General features: G+C 50.0%; 1 protein-coding gene across 3 annotated transcripts in view; it reads left to right on the plus strand.

Moving 5' to 3' along the window:
- Nucleotides 1–18,708, plus strand: part of LYST (lysosomal trafficking regulator) — a 3,752,809-nt gene that overhangs the window by 1,727,198 nt on the left and 2,006,903 nt on the right. For all 3 annotated transcript variants that reach the window (XM_085611970.1, XM_085611971.1, XM_085611972.1), the window contains one exon: nt 809–1,427. In XM_085611970.1, coding sequence (XP_085468096.1) covers nt 809–1,427 — 619 coding nt within the window. The remainder of the gene's footprint in view (nt 1–808; nt 1,428–18,708) is intronic.

Genomic DNA, 18,708 nt, shown 5'->3' on the forward strand with positions numbered 1-18,708 from the left:
CATTACTACTACCCCTATCAGTGCAATTACCACCATCACCAGTAGCACCATTCCCATCACAACCACTACAATTATCATATTAGCATCACCATCACTGCAACTGTCACCATCAACATCATGACTGTCGCTACCACCAGTACTACTGTCACCACCTTCTAAGACTACCAACAGCATCACCACCACCAACCTCTTCATACTGGATTTACTAATGTGACTCTCAGTACCTCTCCTCCTACCATGACCACTGAAACGCCCACGTTGGTGTGTATGTTTTATGTATATCAACATTGTGTTTGACAGTATTATGTATATGTTTCAAAGAAAAGGTGATGTGGGATTTTGTCTGAAAGACATACAAGTCTGTGTATGTGTAAAAAAAAAAGAGCAGCCCTGTTATCATTGCCAATGTTTCTGAGGCGGGCAGAATAGAGAGGAACGATCTGAATTTAAAGCTCCTAAATACTCAGTGTTCATTCCTGGCTTAGCACCTTGATCTCTAATGTTTTCACCACTTATATATTGCTTCTGGAGATGTTATTTGTTGCCAGCATCTTCAGAGAAAGCCCCACAAGTCCACCTTTTAGCAGAGTTTGACAAAGGAGTAGCTGCTTTTAAACTCTGATTGGTTACACCTAAAATGCCAAGCTTTTTTTTCTCTTTGCGCGATTAAGTGTGCAAATTTGCTTTGTCATGATTTTGTTAGTAGCTATTAAAATCAAGATGATTCATAATATGTATACTGATTTATTAGGCAATAGTAATGGAATAACATTGATTTGTGCGGCTTTCTATTTTTTTATTATCCTAGGAACTAAATCTTCACTGCTTAATTCTCAAGGCTTCCATCTCACTGCATATCAGCGACAGCGTTCTAGTAGCCTGCCTATATTTCCTGACCCTTCACTGCAAGTGCATTCAAGGAGAGCCCGACTACGTATGAGCAGAAGCGCTGAAGATATACAAAACGTATCAAACACTTCTATTGTTTCCATACATGAAGATAATCATAATGCAGAAAGGCCGGAAACTTTACAAAAAATGAATGAAGAGATATTTTCCAACATTTGCCAGTCAACAGAAACAGTTTGCCCATCCCAAAAAAATACTCATCCTAAAGTTGTTGTTGATTCCAAAGAACAGTTGGAACTCCTATTGTTGCCAGTCAAAAACATGAAGGCTGACGGAGAACAGTCCTCATTCGATGAAAGTGCTTCAGATGAATTGCCTTTACTTCACTCTGGTTATCTTAAAGGGAAATACTCTTTTAGCACAAGTAAGAGTAATTTTGCAAGCGTGGAATCAACTTTTCATGGACAAGGTGGGCCATCCACCATTGATTGTAGTCAAAGCATTGCTTCCCAAAAAGCAGTTCTTCAACAGTCGTCGTCTTCTGGAAAGAAAGCTTGTACACTTGTATCACCGGACAGGTATTTACTTGGTTGTTTTTGATCTCAAAACATCAAATATGAGTAGGAATGTGTGATTCAGCCTGTCCTGACAACTTTGATTTTCCATAAATATCTCTTTGAGGGTGTTTTTTTGCGCAAGGATCATGGGCACTTTGCTCTGTTCATATCTGGTGACAGTTTTAGTTTTTGTGTCTTTCCCTAATCCCAAAGTGACTGACCTAGGACCAATGATGCCACAAGTCAGATCTGTATATGGAAGCCCCCAAAACTATCACACAACTCTTGCATGACAGGAACACTTGGATTTGACCGTTTTGGTTATTTATTTCGCTTGAATTGCAACTGGTAGGTTTCGGTGTGCGTGTGAAATCTATTGTATTTAATATAAATCTTAAAAGGGGGTTACATTTCACCCTTACTTTTCATTTGTTCATGTGCTTGCAACCTAACTTTCCTCCGTTTCTTTTGGTTGCAGCATGCTATTTCCTGTTGTTCGTGTTTTTTTCTCTTAAGTGGAGATTGGCCCAAATACTCCTTTTCATCCACTTTTGTTGACCTACTTATCTGTGAGCAAGCATGTTTGGTAGCTGCATGTGATTTTACTCTTGTACTCTACCCTTCACCTAATCTCTTTGCTGTTGTTTCCCACACTCCTTTGTATTTGTTTCCCAACCCCCCCCCGCTGTTCCTTCTTTCATTTTATGAATTTAAGATCGCTCGAAGTCGACCCGAATGTATCAGAGTGCTTTACATAAGTATCAGTTGAATTAAAGTAAATGACAAGCAATGTTTAGTAACCAAACTCATGCAAGTATAAAACTGGGCTGTCTGGGTAGGAGGTAACTCTGAAGTAGATGTTACTTTAAATCCAAGCACGAGCACCAGTTCCATGGAAACATTCACAGGCACAGTGCGATTAAACATAATTTGTCCAGAATTACAGAATGTTCAGCCTCACGCTGAGACTCGAACCATGTTCTTGAGCTTCAAGGTCAGCACTCTAGCCCTTACACTACATTCTCTACTCACATTTAAAAGATCAGCATATAAGATGGCTGGCACGCCTTTGGAACGCACAATTAAAATGCATTCCAAAGCAGAGCAAGACATTTTTTTTTTTGTATCACGCTTTTTTCTTCTTGCTTTATTTATGAACAAGCACTCCATCTGCACTCCCACCTTCCTCCCACTCTCGATTGTGTTTTGCCCACCCACAGCACTGTCAGTTGTCGCCTAACCTCCCACCCTCCTCCCATTTCGATTGTTTCTCTGATCCCCCACCCCCGTGTCTGTTGTTTAAATCTGAAAGAAACACATGGTGATAGATTCCTTACCTTAGAATATCCCCAGGCGTCAGACTGGATCCGGAAAGTTTTCGTCAGCAGTACCCCTGCCCGTCGGTAGGTGGCGTTGTGCGGCTCCGCGTCCGTCGTTGGCGTCGTGGTCACCGAGATGACGTCGCAGGCGTTACTTAGATGCCGCCCACGCGCACTGACGTCAGTTCTTTCTTTTTCCGCGCCAGGAAGCGCAGATCCGGGAAGAGCAGTTACCCTTAATCAATCAATCAAATCAGCTTTATTCGATTTTTGTTAGATAAAAAAATCATAAAATCACAATGTTTAAAAAGATAAAAACTTTTCACGATAATATTACATGGTTCAGAGGCATGAGCAGAAAAATCCGTATTTTCACTATTATATTACATAATACACAACAAGAAAGACAATTCATATATGTACACAGAGGGATACAGAGAACTAATTTTAACAGAAGCTTCACATAGTATTCCGGTACCTAATAGCCTTTAAAAAGGAAGAAATTACTATAATGATTTATTTGTTTATTTTCCAACAGTTGTAACCTTAAAAAAGCTGTTCTACATTGTCTTAGGCCCCAGCTTCTAAGAATAGGCATTAAAAACTTTTTCCTCACTACAACATAATATTTACAAAACAAAGTGCTGTGCAAAGTTGTTTGTATTGCGATGTCATCAAATGGACATATGGATGAATTGTTTGTCCAATCATTTGTTTCAGGGAATGTGATCAATCTAAAAAAAGACGCACAATGAAAACTGGCTAAAAGCATACGGCAGAAACTACTCTATACTAAGGCCAGATAAGGTTGTAAACCTGTGCATGTGGTCATCAAATGGTTTTCCATGACTGATTTCTTCTCTCTTTCAATGAGCCAGTGCTTGTTCTCTAGATGGTTCAGGCAGTGCGCTTTTAACATTTTTCTGGATACGGTTTCCATACTGCTCGGAGTATCAAAGTATTCTGGGTGGCCAATGTTATGTGACATTCTTTTTATGTAACTAATCCATGACATATTAGCCACCCTGTCTAATCTGAGACAATCCATAATTGCGTCTCTATTAAAACCTGTCTCTGTAGATACCCACAACTTATGCCACAAAAGGAATGGGTTGATTTTTATGATATCAGAAATGTATGAAAAACCGAGTCCGCGCCATTTATAGGATAGGGACAGGTGTATCCTTAATGGTTGGGTAGTCATGTTGGTGCTCACTCAAATGCTGTCCTAAGCTATTAATATAAAGCGAGAAAAGCAGGGGTGCAAGTATGCACCCTTACCTCACCCCCTTCTTTATAGGAAACTTGGGTGAACACTCCCCCTGTCTCCCATATCGGACCCTCGCCCTAGCCCCCCTATACAATTCCTTTATAAACATTAACAGTGGTGGGTCAACTTTTGGATCTTTAAGTATGTCCCACAGCTTATCATGTTTGACGCAGTCGAAGGCGGAGCTTAAGTCCACGAACGTAAGGAAAAGTTTGCCTTTCTTTGCTTTTGTTATTTATCTATGATTAATGACAAATTGAGTCCCTGCTCAATTGTGCCTAAACCTGAGCGGAATCCATATTGATAGTTTGATAGAACTCCTGTCACATCGGCCCATGCCTGTAACTTATTTAAAATAACCCTCCCTGCAACTTTAATAAAAGCATCCAGTAAGAAGATAGGGCGGTAACAACTTGACTCATTTCTGTCCCCCTATTTGAATATGGGTATCACAATTGCATCGGTCCAAGTGGGAATGAGCCTATAGCGATTACAACTGATTAAAACATTCATTAGAAGTGGGGCCCATAACCCTATATTAGTTTTGTAGACGTCCACCGGGACGCCATCCTGCCCTGGTGCTTTCCCTGAGGCACTCTTTTATGGATCTAATGACCTCCTCAAGCGAAATGTCAATATCTAGGGGAACGGTCCAGGTTCAATGTTATCTTCAATTCCCAGTACTACTGTCGCTGTCGTGTTATCGTCAGTGATCTCAGCATTGTAAAGCCCCGAAAAAAATTCTGCCCACTTATCTCCATAGATGGCCATGTCTATAATATCGGTCTCTCTGTTATAAAAAAAAAGGGGGCGTTGACCGCTCTCCAAAATCCACTGTTACCCGTAGTCATTTTTAGGTCTCGGGACCATCCGGTCTGCCGAAGGCAGAACCGGAAGTCGAGAGATTTAATGACTTGGAAAAGAGGGGCTTGAACCCGCCCCTCTTCTCCCCTGTTCTCCATTGGCTGGCCTCTTGAATGCTGGCCAGCCATTGGAGAAGAGGTCAGTCATTCAGATTAGGCCCCGTCCTTTTCGGATCGGGGGCGTGTTTTTTGCAAGAAGTCTCAAGGAGGAGACAACAGCAAAACACGCCCCCGAATTCAAAAAGGACGCTGCCTTTCTCCAAGGCATTTCTGCTCTGCCTCGGAGAAAGGCGGTGGTGTGCTTGTCCTCTCCCCCTGCTCTCGGCTCCTGCCCTTTAAATATTTTATTTCCTGTCAACTTTCCCCCGTAAGGATTCGTTTTTAGCTCTAAGGCTGCGCCATCCCGCAGTACCTTTTGAAGTAAGTGGCGTGTGTCCGAATCCACTTCCCTTCTATTCCATCAGGAGTTACTCTGTGCATACTTTGCCAATTTGTTAGGCGGGCCCTCCGTTCGCTATGCACCACATGGGGGCTGGACTGGTATCATTTGCCAGGGCTGCTTTGACTTCTCAGTCCGGCCTAAAAAAATACAGTTTGAAGCAAAAACGGGCTACTCTGTTCTGACGAGCAGCGCCAAATTAATATTCAAGATCTCCGCTCCGCTCCTCACTTGTTCGAACCCCGCCCCCCTCATCTTTCACGGCTGGGCATCCCCGCTGTTTTTGTTGCTTTGGTGTCCTTTTTTTTCTTTTTGTGTTTAATTTGCAGGCGGCCCCCATCCCGTTTTGATTTGTAGGAGCCCCTCTCCCCACTACAGCCCGTTTTCTCAGATGTCCTCCCATTTGGCGTGCTTGTTTTCCCAGGCAGGCCCCCTGGTGGTCCCTGCTCTGGGGGGTTGGAAAGCAGCCCCTTGCGGGTCAGACCCGGTGCATGTTGTATGTGTGTGTTTTCCTCGGAAGGGGTGGGGTGGGGGCAGCGTGATCTCTGCGGAGATATGGGGGGCACCTGGGCTGCTGGTGCCTCTGCTCTCACTTTGGCCTTTCCTAACCCCCGCCCCCTCCGCCGCGCTCTCCCTCCCGAGTGTCACTTTTGTTTGTGAAAGGCCCCTAAGTGCGCGCCCATTCACACACACCCCCCGGCCCTTGGTGTCTGGGACAGCCCTGGGCAGAGGATAGGCTTCATTGGGCTGTGGAGAGAACGCTGCTGCTGAGCTGCAGGTCCGGGCACTCGGGGGCAGGGCACGAGGAGCAAGGGCAGAAACAGGGCAGAGGTAAAGGGCAGGCGGCGAGGACAGTGAGGGCAAACGGGGTGGAAAGTGATTAAAGGTAGCGGACAGGCGTCGTGGAGAGGGGCAGAAACAGGAAGAGACAGAAGTGTAGAGGTGCAGGACAGGTAGTGAGCAGGAGGGGCAGAGAGGCGACAGGAGCAGGGTGGGCGAGTTATAAAGTGGGGACGATGTGGAGTAATCGGCCATTCTACACCCTGACGGCCTACTTTTTAATTCAGTTTGGCGCCCCTCCCCCCACAGTGCATGACTAGCTTTGGTGAGGCCTTATTGTGGAATATATCGGTGAACTCGCGCTGATGGGATTATTCTTGGCAGGACTCCCACGTCAAAGGCTGGTGGCTGGATGTACTGCAGGCGGGGGGTGGACCTGGAGGTTGTAGACTGTCTACCATAAGCCCCAAAACGCTGGAGAATAGTGCACTGAAGATGCTGCCAGTGAACTGTGGGCCTGAAAGAAGGAATGCAAGTGTGGGTGAGTGTAGAATTTCTACCTTAGCACTTCAGCTCTCTTGCACGTTTTCTTACTACATTATAACGAGTGTCTTTTATGAGATTTTCCCTAAGTTTCACAGTAGATGACGGCATGGGTTCTTTTGCATCAGTGTCGCTTTGATTCCTTCCTGCACTCGGTGTAATTGACACTGATGTCCAGCACCCATACTCGTAAAAACCATAGTCTGTGAAAATGTGTCTTCCTTTCTTGGCCCAGAAATGGCTTTCTCTTTGACTCTCTCTCCCTTCCTTTCTAAATTACCTTTCTTTTCCCCTTTTCCCATTTCTGTTTCTCCTTTCCCCTTCCTTCCCCTTCTGGGTACTCCAGGCAGCCAACCTTGCTTCAAGCCGTGCCCCGGCTGCGCAGCTCCGCCAGCTCGGCCTGCATCACGGGCGCCCCGGGGCAGGGGCTGTGCCTGTGCTGTCATGTGTGCGCCCGAGGGAGGGTGCCTCCCCCACACGCACACAAGCACAGGTGAGGCCCCAGGGCGGGAGGAGCTGTACAGAGAGAGCAAGGCAGGGGGGGACAGCATGGCAGGCGCCAGCGGAGGGAGGCAAGCAGCACCTGGGGCAGAGGCAGGAGGGCAGGCGCACGTTGCAGGGCAGCAAGAGGATGGGGTGACAGAAGGGTCTGTGAGAGAACATCGGTGATGGGGCTAGAGGAATAGCAAGGAAATCAGAAGCTGGTCCAACAGGGAAAGGGATGTGAGAATAAAAAGATAACAGGTGAGATTAGGAGGACTGAAGAGGACAGTCACAAGAGGGAATGAATGCCAGGAAGCAAAACCACCAGATGCTGCAGGGCGAAGGCAGCTGCGACCAGGTGTACACGGAGTGAGAGAAAAGCAGAACAGAAGTAACAAAGACGCAGGAAAACGGTCCGAAATAAAATAATTAAAAGTGGCCACACCATCCAGAAAGAGGTCGAGAAAGCGAAAAACTAGAACGGTAGTGCATAGGAAATGATTTCAGATAATGTCATGGACATCAACAACATGGGCCAAACATAAGTTTGGAGGAAGAAAAACAAGATCCATATAGTGGGTTCAAGGGGGTAACGTCCACATGCATAGTGATGTTCAGTAAGCGGAAACACCAGTATTACGGTGTATGCAGGAAACGGTGCGTGCGGTAGATGTAACCAGTCACAATGGAAGCCCGAAATGCTGGTACGGGAGGGCTCAATTTACAGCCGCGGCAGTGCCGCCCAGGGCTCTCCGAGCCCAGGTAAGCTAAGCTTGCAGAGGGTGGGTTTGCGTGTCCACGCCCTCCGCCTCCAGCTATTGCAAAGACTGCTGGAAAGCACAGACGACATTTTTCAAATAACTCAAAATCCTGGTGCGACTCCTGGGGCAGTTTGGCCGCAACATTAGAATGGCTATCACCCCTACAGATCTTTCCTGCGTATGCGTTTTTTTAAGCTTGTTTGTACAGTGCTCTTATGACCAGAGTTCAGCAAAAACATTTAAAATGGAAAAACGCAATTGTAATTATCCTCTACGCGCCATGGTGGTAAATAGATGTGTGCGTGCATTTGTGTATGAATCCTCTGGGCTTTGTAGGGGGTGAACTCGCAGGAGTTTTGCAAGCGACCGACACGTACATGTGGTCAGGCGCGCAACACCCATTGGGCTCACCGGGCTCCAGAACCCCCCCCCCCCCCGTCGTGTGTGTCAGCCGGGCTGAGACAGCCTCGTGGGCTGGCGTCCATCTAATTGCAGCTGCACCCGAGTACTTCACAGGTCTTTAAAAGACCATTTACTCGTTAATGAGGCTTTTGTTGTGGTTTCACCCCTTCTTACAGCCACTCTGCCTATGGCTCGAAGACTTAGCCCCCCCCCCCCCCCCCCCCCGAAATCTTTTTCAGCCCCCCCCCCCCCCAAAATTTGGCTCTAGTTGCCAGCCTGCATGTGGTAGAGGCGCTTAGCGCTCGACTTCCATCATAAAACATCCATTCGGCATCAGTGCGAGTGCAGGGGCACAACATGTATCATATTTTAATCTCGTGTCCGAGTGCACAGTAAGCGTCTGCTTTTATAGTTGCCATCACCTCAGTGTATGCAAGCGTTTAAACCGTCTGCCTTTCAAAGTGTAGCTATGATCCTCGCAGTGTGAAAAGCCGGTCCATCTTGAACTTTATCTTGAAGTGCAGCGGGCTTTTTTCAGAACTAAAATTGTCAATTCACGCCACGGTCAAAGCTATGGCCTCCGAGGCGTGACACAATGACTTTGAAGGGAATAACTGCAGTGGTCCTTGGTGTGGTATTTTACCTGGACTGTCCCTCCCAGGACACCCCCCCCGTCCCTCTTTAATTACTCTGAATTCCCAAAGCAAACACGCTGCTCATTGTGCCGCAGATATCGCGTGCTGCAAACGGCCCCCTCCCCTGTGGAATGTCTTTGACCCGAATGATGGGTTCCTCTGAAAAGAAAAACAATGGTCTCGCGGGGGCGTCGTGCCTCCTGCTGCCGCCACGAGTATCTACAAAAACAAGCATTTACAATGCAATGGTCTCGGCATTGTTAAAGTTAGAGCTATTGGCATTGCTCATGACATTATTTTTGTTTTTGTTTTTAAAACATCTCTCTCTCTCTCTCTCTCTCTCTCTCTCTCTCTCTCTCACAAAAATAAGTCTTATTTTCGTGAGAGAGAGAGAGCGAGATGTTTTAAAAACAAAATCAAAAATAATGTCATGAGCAATGCCAATAGCTCTAACTTTAACAATGCCGAGACCATTGCATTGTAAATGCTTGTTTGACTAACTTTTTGAGGCTTTTGTCTCCATTTTTTCATTGAGTCTTTGACTCCTGGTGCAGTTAAAATGCCCGGTTTTAAGTCCTGCGAGGACTGTCACTGAATGATGTCGGTGACTGATCCGCACCGAGTGTGTCTGTTCTGCCTGGGGTGCGATCAGGACCCCAAGTCGTGCCCCGACTGCCGGGCGATGGCGCCAAAGTCTTTGCGGGAGCAGTCGCAAAAGCTGCTTGAGTTCCAGCAGTCAGCTCCGCGCCGTTCAAGGTCCCGCTCCCGTAGGAGGTTGAGGGACCATGCGCGGAGTCATCATCATCGGCCCTCCGGTTCCAAGTCTTCGCACTCTGGTCAGGTAAGGTGAAGCACAAGAAGTCGAAGAAGCACCATCGTTCTCTGACTTCCCCTCGCCGGTCATGCGATGCTGCTGAGGGTGCGGGTGTTGCCTCCCCTGCAGCTCCGGCGGAGCCTGTGGAGTCGCCGCTGGCCTACCCGCCCAGAAAGTAAAGTAACTTCACTGGCTACCATTAGAAATATGTTGCACTTTCAAGATCAGCAAAAGAAGGCATCATGACAGAAATGGAAAATGATGGTTCCAAAATCTTTGCACCCAAATTATGGAACCGTATGCCAGAATTCATAAGAACTATTTCAACTCTTTAACATCCAAATAAATCTTAAAACACACCTTTTCAGACTATTGCTACCATAGTGTGCTTCTACCTTGTAACTTGGTCCCAGCTTATCTGGCTTCCTGGCAAGACCCCTAATGGAAGTTGAGGTTATAAAGATTTAGTAACAGAACAATACTTTATATGTAAAGTTGCCACTGCGACTAAAGCGAAACTTTATAAATGCAATTAATAAGGAAACAGTATTTTGCAGTCACACAAATGGCAATCTGGATATGTGCTGCCATCCAGAAACTTGGTTGAAACTGAATAGGGTGTCCCTATCTATAACCTAGTTGTGTAGTCAATTGTGGATATCCTAGCATACACAAGAACAGACCAAATGAAAGTGGTGGTATAGATGCTATATATAACAACAACCCCCTAAACATAAACCATTTTCCTATTCCCAATTACTGCATTGTGTGCAACTAGCTTGAAGTCACCCTTTGGTTATCTCCTAAATATTCAGCTGCCTGTTTTTAGATATTTGCCACCTGGTCACAATCTTTTCAAACTACAAAATTATTGACATCAGTAATGTTTTTCCATCTCTTTTCAATATTTCTACTAATAAGGTTAATTTTTTCATTTTGCGTTAATCCAGGGAGCATTGTAAGTTAGTTTCCTGGATTTCAGCTAAGGTTGGAGACATTAAAAATGTTATTTATGGATTTCAAAGGCCTCATTACAGGGACTGTGATTTTTCATTAGCCTTGGTTAAAAAAAAATCAAGTTGTGGGACAAATTGTATTAAATCAATGAACGGGGACATGATGACAGGATAAATGAAAGGTCTCGCTTTTCGGGGCAGACTGTCACTGTAGGAGACTAAGTGTAGGAAAGTGCCCCTTTTGACATAGGTACCCCCACTTTTTGCCTGGTATCTGATGCAATTGTGACAGAGGTGCACTGGGCTCCTGCTAACCAGGTCCCCAATGCCACATCTCTTTCCCTAAAACTGTAGCCCAATTGACAAGACCTTTAGCACCCCTGAAAGCCCCCTAGTAAACTGCATCCCTGGTTTGTAGGGCATGGGTACCAAAGAGGGTCCCTCAGGGCTACAGCATGTATTGTGCCACCCTAACGGACCCCTCACCACATTCATGCAGACTGTGTGAAACTGTGCAGACAAAAGTGTAAATAAGACATGGCACACACCCTGTGTGCCATGCCTGCAGACACTGCATGCAATATAAGTAAGTCAACCCTACAGTAGGCCTTACAGCCCTAAGGCATGTGTGGACATATCTGCCTGAGCATATATGCCCCTGTGATGTCTAAGTCGATTCTTAGACATTGCAAGTGACCACGGAAGCCATCTTGAATATATGTACTGAGCACTGGCCATTACGAGTTCCCCAGCTACATGATGGCTTCACTGAACCCAAAGGTGTTGGGTATCAAACACCTAGTATCTGAAAGAAACACGTTAGTTAGATTCCTCACCTTAGAATATCCCCAGGCGGCAGGCTGGATCCGGAAAGATTTTTGTAGCAATACCCCTTGCGCGTCGCTAGGCGTCGTCTGCGGCTCCGCGTCAGTCGTTTGCGTCGTGCGCCGGAATGAAGTCGTCGGAGTACTTAGACGCCGCCCTCGCGCGCTGACGTCAGTTCTTCTTTTTTCAGTGCCAATAAGCGCCGATCCGGGAAAAGCTTACCCCTTAGTCACTTTTTGACTAACTTTTTGACTCTTTTTGGTCTGTCGACTCGACTCTGGTGCCGGTAGGATGCCTGGTTTTAAAGCCTGTGACGCCTGTCATCGACTGATGTCGGTGACGGATCACCATCGCCGGTGCCTGTACTGCCTGGGGGCCGACCATGACGCGGAGTCGTGCCTCCATTGTCAGGCCTTGACATCGAAAGCTAGGCGGGAGCTTCGGCTTCGCGCCGCTCTCGGTCCCGGTCCAGGAGGAGGTCCAACGACCGATCGCGGAGCTGCAGCCACCATCATCGCTCGTCAGGCTCGAAATCTTCGGGTAAGTCGAAGCGATCCAAGAAGTCCAAAAGACGACACCGCTCTTCGGACTCCCCACGCCGGTCGCGCGACTCGGCTGAGGATCAGGGTGGTTCCATCCCCATACCCGCCGGTCCCTGGGACTGACGCGGCTCCAGCGGAGGTCAGTGCCTTCCTCTCGGCCATGAGGAGCCTGGCTCCGCCGTAGACGCCTGCCGGCGTGCCTTCGGGCCCCCCGGGCTCGACTGGGCGACATCGCGTGCCGGCGGCTCCGGCCCCGACGCCACAGGTCCCCGAGGGGTCCAGGCCTGGATCTCTGCCGGCGCCGGTCGACCTCACGACGCCTCCTCCGCCGGCGCCGGTTCCACTTCCGGCGCCGTCCCCGGACGACGCCGTTCCCCGGTTTAGCCCCGGTCTGGGCCCGACCGCGGCGCCGCTCGACGCCGCAGCCGACGCCGATGGATGAGCACTTAATCTACCGCCCGGATTCGATTATTCCTCCTGTTTATCAGGAATCGGATGACGGGGGTGACTGGGAGGGGTCTGAGGACCCTCTGGCCAGACAGGCCCAGCTTTCACAGGACTGGGCAGACGAACTGGGGGATGCCAGTGGTCTGGATACCTCCCCGGACGCTGGTCTCATCTCTCCTCCGACTGTGGCCTCGGAGGAAGGTGCAGTTTTCTCAGTGGTGCTGCGCAAGGCGGCCGAAGCCCTTGGCCTGGAGTTGCCTGCTGTGGCCTTGAGGACTAACCTCCTCACTGAGGTGCTTCAACCGACAGCAAGCTCCACAGAGCCTCTGCTGCAGTTCAATGAGGCCCTCATCGACGTTCTGCAGGGCACTTGGTCCAAGCCCTCCACAGTTCCTCCTGTGGATCGGAACGTGGCCCGGCGCCACCGCCCTGCTCCGGGCGACCCCAGTTTTCTGTCCCAACACCCCACTCCAGAGAGTCTGGTTATCCAGGCCTCAACTTCCCAATCCTCTTTCCTGTCCGCTCCTCCGGATCGGGAATCCAAGCGGCTGCAACAGTTTGGGAAGAAGCTGTTCTCTTCACTCAGTTTGGGTTTGCGGTCTTTGAACACCGCTTGCCTCTTGGACCGTTTCTCCCACTCCCTGTGGGATGCGGTGGAGGACGGGCTGCCCCTGTGTGCGGTGGAGGCCCGGACACGACTCACCCAGTCGATTGCTGACGGGCGAGATGCAGCACGGCATGCCATTCGGTGTGGACTTGACACTACAGACTCGCTGGGTAGGGCGATTTCCACCACGGTGGCGCTCCGGCGCCACGCCTGGCTGTGGTCCACGTCTTTTTCGGGGGATGCCCAGAGTACCCTCATGGATATGCCCTTTGATGGCACTCGCCTTTTTTGTGAGAAGGCGGATAGTGCGCTGGCTCGTTTCAAGGACTCCCGGGCTACGGCCAAGTCCTTGGGTCTTTCGGCCCCACGGCCGCAAACTTCCGCCTTTCGTCCCTTTCGTGGCCAAGGAAGGGGCGCCTCCTCACGTCCGCCCAGCCACCGGCCGCAGAACCAACCTGCACGTGGTCGCGGACGTGGATTCCGCCGAGGCGGTACTGAAGGACAACGTGCCGGTCAGTCCACATCCACCCCGGCAGCACCCGCCTCAAAGCCCTCCTAGTCCGAGCTTTCAGGACCAATCCACGCCAGTGGGCGGCAGAGTTCGCCATCACCTGCTCCACTGGCGATCCATCACATCGGACAGGTGGGTGCTGCAAATCGTCCGAAGGGGCTACTCCCTCCCCTTCGAGACGACCCCTCGAGCCATACCACCGCTGTACCACCGTATGTCGGGGGATCACTTGAATCTTCTGCGGGAGGAAGTTTCGGCCCTCTTGGCCAAAGAGGCAGTCGAGCGCGTTCCTGGTCCAGAAGTAGGTCGTGGTTGCTATTCCCACTACTTTCTGGTTCCCAAGAAGGGCAAAGGGGGCATACGCCCTATCTTGGACCTCAGGAGCATCAACGCCTTCCTCCGGAAGGAACGGTTCAAGATGCTCACTTTAGCTCAGGTTCTGGCTGCCCTCGACCCTGGAGACTGGATGGTAGCGTTGGAGTTGCAGCACGCCTATTTTCACATCCCCGTCCTGCCGGCCCACCGGCGTTAACTGCGGTTCATGGTGGGTCAGGAGCACTTTCAGTTTACCGTGCTCCCCTTCGGCCTCACCAGTGCCCCATCGGGTGTTCATGAAAGTGATGGCGGTGGTCGCAGCTCATCTGCGCAGATCAGGGGTTCCAGTCTTCCCCTATCTCGACTGGCTGTTGAAGGCGGGCTCGCCCCAGCAAGTCGTCTCCCACCTCCAGACTACATCCGACCTCCTGCATTCGTTGGGGTTCTCAATCAATGTGCCGAAGTCGCACCTGAGTCCCTCCCAGAAGCTCCTCTTTATCGGGGCGGTTCTAGATTCGGCACAGTTCCGGGCCTATCCTCTGGAACAGCGGGTCCGGGATATATTCAGGCCCTGATTCCCATCTTCCGGCCTCTATCCTGGGTTTAGGTCAGGTTGGTGCTGCGGCTTCTGGGGCTCATGGCCTCCTGCATCCTGTTGGTGCGTTACGCCAGGTGGCGAATGCGGGCTCTGCAGTGGGACCTGAAGTTTCAGTGGGCCCAGCATCGAGACAACCTGTCCGACCATGTCTTGATCTCGGAGGGCACTGCGAAACAGTTGCAGTGGTAGCTCACGGACCGCGATTGGGTCAGCGGCAGATGCCTCTCCCTACTCCAACCGGAGCACGTAGTAGTGACGGATGCGTCCCTCCTGGGATGGGGGGGCCATATGGGAGAGGCGGAGATCAGGGGACTGGTCTCCGGCGGAGACTCACCTCCATATCCACCTTTTGGAGCTGAGAGAGATCCGGCTTGCACTGAAAGCCTTCCTTCCCTCTGTCCGGGGAAGTGTTGTGCAGGTGTTCACGGACAACACCACCGCCATGTGGTATTGCAACAAACAGGGTTGGGTGGGGTCGTGGACCGTTTGTCAGGAGGCTCTGCGCCTCTGGACATGGCTGGAACACCAGGGCATCACCCTGGTGGTTCAACATCTGGCGGGCTCTCTGAACGCCAGAGCAGACGAACTCAGCCGCCGGTGCATGATGGATCACGAATGGCGTCTAAACTCGGACTTGGCGCAAGGCCTCTTTCGGCGGTGGGGAGAGCCTTGGTTAGATCTATTCGCCACCGAAGAGAACACGCAATGTCAGCAGTTCTGTGCGTTGGAATTTCCAAGGCGGCAGTCGCTCGGAGACGCTTTTCGTCGCGAGTGGAGTTGCGGTCTGTTGTACGCCTTTCCGCCTATACTACTTCTGCCCAGAGTGCTGAAGAAGATCAGGCACAACCGGGCCCAAGACATCTTAGTGGCTCCGGATTGGGCACGAAGGTACTGGTATCCCGAGCTACTCAGTATGTTAATCGATCCTCCGATACGACTGCCTCTTCAGGATGACCTTCTGTCTCAGCAGCAGGGGACGGTCCTCCACCCGAACCTGTCCAGCCTCCACCTCCATGCGTGGAGATTGAGCGGCGGCAGTTGATGCCATTTGACTTGCCTCATGAAGTCTGTGATGTCATTCTGGCAGCCAGGCGTCCCTCCACAAAAACGGTATACGCCTGCTGGTGGAACAAATTTGTGGCATGGTGCACAGCAAAGGCTGTGGACCCCCTTTCCACCCCTCTTTCTGAGGTTCTCCTCTTAATTCTTTCTTTGGCCCAGCAGGGCTCTGCTCTGGGCACCCTGAAAGGTTATCTTTCTGCAATCTCTGCTTTCTTACGGCTCCCTGATCAGCCTTCTCTCTTCAAGTCCCCTGTTGTTTCACGTTTTCTCAAAGGCATTACTCACATGTTCCCTCCTGGCCCCTTCGTAATGTCTCAGTGAGATTTGAATCTTGTCTTGACCTTTCTGATGTGCGCTCCCTTTGAGCCTCTTCACAATTGTCCCCTTCGTCTTCTTGACTCTTAAGACTGCTTTCCTGGTAGCTATCACCTCGGCTAGACGGGTGAGTGAGCTCCAGGCTCTGTCATCTAAGCCTCCTTTTCTTTCTGTTCATCCGGACAAAGTTGTCCTCCGGACTCGTCCTTCTTTTCTACCGAAAGTGGTGACTCCCTTTCACATCAGGCAATCTGTCACGTTGCCCACCTTCTTTCCATCTCCGCATCCTTCAAAAGAGGAAGAGAGGCTCCACCGTCTGGACCCAAAACGGGCGCTGTCCTTTTATTTGGACCGCACCAAACAGTTCCGGGTGGACGACCAACTTTTTTTTGGATACGTAGGTGCTAACTAGGGGAAGGCGGTGCACAAACGGACTATCTCACTGTGGGTTGTATTGTGTATTAAGATTTGTTACTCCTTAGCTAGAAAGGACCGTCCTGTTGGGCTGAGAGCCCATTCCACCCGGGCCACAGCGGCTACTACTGCCCTGGGACGGGGTGTTCCCTTACAGGACATCTGTCAGGCGGCGACGTGGGCTTCTCCGCACACGTTTGCCAAGCACTATTGCCTGGACAGCCAAGTCCGGAGAGACGGCTACTTTGGCCGTTCTGTTCTCCAGGACTTTCTGGTGTGATCTTGGTTCGCAGACCCACCACCGGGGTTGGTATTGCTGGGGTATCTATTCTAAGGTGAGGAATCTAACTAATGCGTTTCTATCAGATGAACAAGTTACTTACCTTCGGTAACAATGTATCTGTAAGAAACATTAGTTAGTTATATTCCTCACCGACCCACCCATCCTCCCCGTTCTGCAAACCGACATCTAGGGTTAAGGCTATCCTTTTCAGGGCACTAGATTTTTTGGCACCAGTATCGGTCTCTTGCATGGCTCTGCATTCCTGGCGCGGAAAGCTATGTACAAGAACTGACGTCAGCGCGTGAGGGCGGCGTCTAAGTACTCCGACGTCATTCCGGCGCACGACGCCAACGACGGACGCGGAGCCGCAGACGACGCCTAGCGACGCGCAAGGGGTATTGCTACAAAAATCTTTCCGGATCCAGCCTGACGCCTGGGGATATTCTAAGGTGAGGAATCTAACTAACTAATGTTTCTTACAGATACATCGTTACCGAAGGTAAGTAACTTGTTCATTAATAAACCCACACTTATTCCAGTGATGGAGATATTAATACATGCACCCAGAGGGAACCTTAGAGGTGCCGCCTGAACCCTACTAGTCCTCTAGGCTGCTTGACTTGTACAGTCCAGCCTGCCGCAATAGACACACTTCTGACCCCATCGGTGAGAGCCCTGCTCTTGGAGGTCAGGAAAAATGACTGTTCTAGCAGGATGTGTTTACACCTCCTACAGCAGGATGGCTAGTAAATCAGCATATCAAGGCCAGAGGCTTCAAAGCCTCTGCCACCTTCGATATACGACCCAGGTTTCCCCCAGACCTGGTAGATGCCACCTCCTGTCCTGAGGCCCATTTGGCACCAGGACTAGCTGGAAATTTTGCGAGGAGGTTTGGATCACACGCAGGTCAGACACACCCCTAAGGTGAGCTGCCTGATGTGCACCAGTCTAGACAATTTTGTCATTCTTGGTGATGGCAGAATTAGGAAAACTGGGACCGGGTTATGCCCACTTCCCACAGGATGTGGTCATATGGGGGCGTAGGGATCCCAAGTGTAAGTAGCCCATTGGCTACTATTCTACACTTGCCTAATTTCCCTAAATTGAGTACTTGCATGGCTCCCTCACACCAGAACTTCAGATTCACCTGACTAAAGAAGAAGAGGAAACTGAAGAGCCGATCAATGCGAGAACTGAAGACTGCTGTGGACTTTTGGTGCCAAACCTTGCCTGCAGCTCCATACTTGACAATTGCCAAGACGCGACTCGTCCTGCAGCTGTGCATCCTCAAAAAGCCTTGTAAGGTTGCCAGTACTGCAAAAACCAGCCAGAATCTCCCTTGGAGTGGAGGGGGAAGAACCATCTAGAATCTCCCTTGGAGTGGAGGGGCCTCTCCACTGAATCAAGCTGGGCCCGACTGCGGCGTCCAGTTCCAAAAAAACACGGACGCATTAGCTGCCCAGGAGGAGATCAGCGCACTAAAAGTGTTTAGATCCATCTCCTTGCCAAGTTTGGAGACACCAGGACACCTACGAGCCTCCTACACCATGACCTGGGGCACAGGACCCTTTGCCGCAACCAACATGTTTAGAGTCCAATCCTGACCCTGAACAACTGACCAGCTGCGAGGGATGCCATCTCTGCACAGGCCAGCACCAAGAGTGTCCCTGCTGTCCCGTTTTGTTCCCCTTTGTAGGTCCAGACCGAGTCCTATGACAGCCTACGATGCACAAGGGCTAGTGGACCAAAATCCTCTGCATCTGAGCTTCCCGGCCCACTGGGAACACCGACTGCTCCCCCTTGCTCCAGGTCCCTTCCCAATTGAGCCTCCATAGGGAGCTCCCGGGCTTGTCCTCCAGTACCCCTTTGCTGCCTATTTCTAGGTGACCCCCCCTCTTTGACAACTGTGTAGCGTGCAAGGCTTCCAACCCATCTAGCATCTGTGCACCAGGGCAGGTAAAACCAAACCACTGGTGGAACTTGTGACATTGGCCCCCAACACCTCATGACCTAAATGTTCTTCTCTCTATAGGAAAGCACTACTGCGTAAAAACGCACTGTTTGCTAACATCACTAAAAACTGTAAAAGAAATCACTTCTAAAGTCCTTGCCCAATTA

The sequence above is a fragment of the Triturus cristatus genome, chromosome 6 (genome assembly GCF_964204655.1).
Source record: "Triturus cristatus chromosome 6, aTriCri1.1, whole genome shotgun sequence".
In the NCBI taxonomy this organism is placed as follows: Eukaryota; Metazoa; Chordata; class Amphibia; order Caudata; family Salamandridae; genus Triturus; species Triturus cristatus.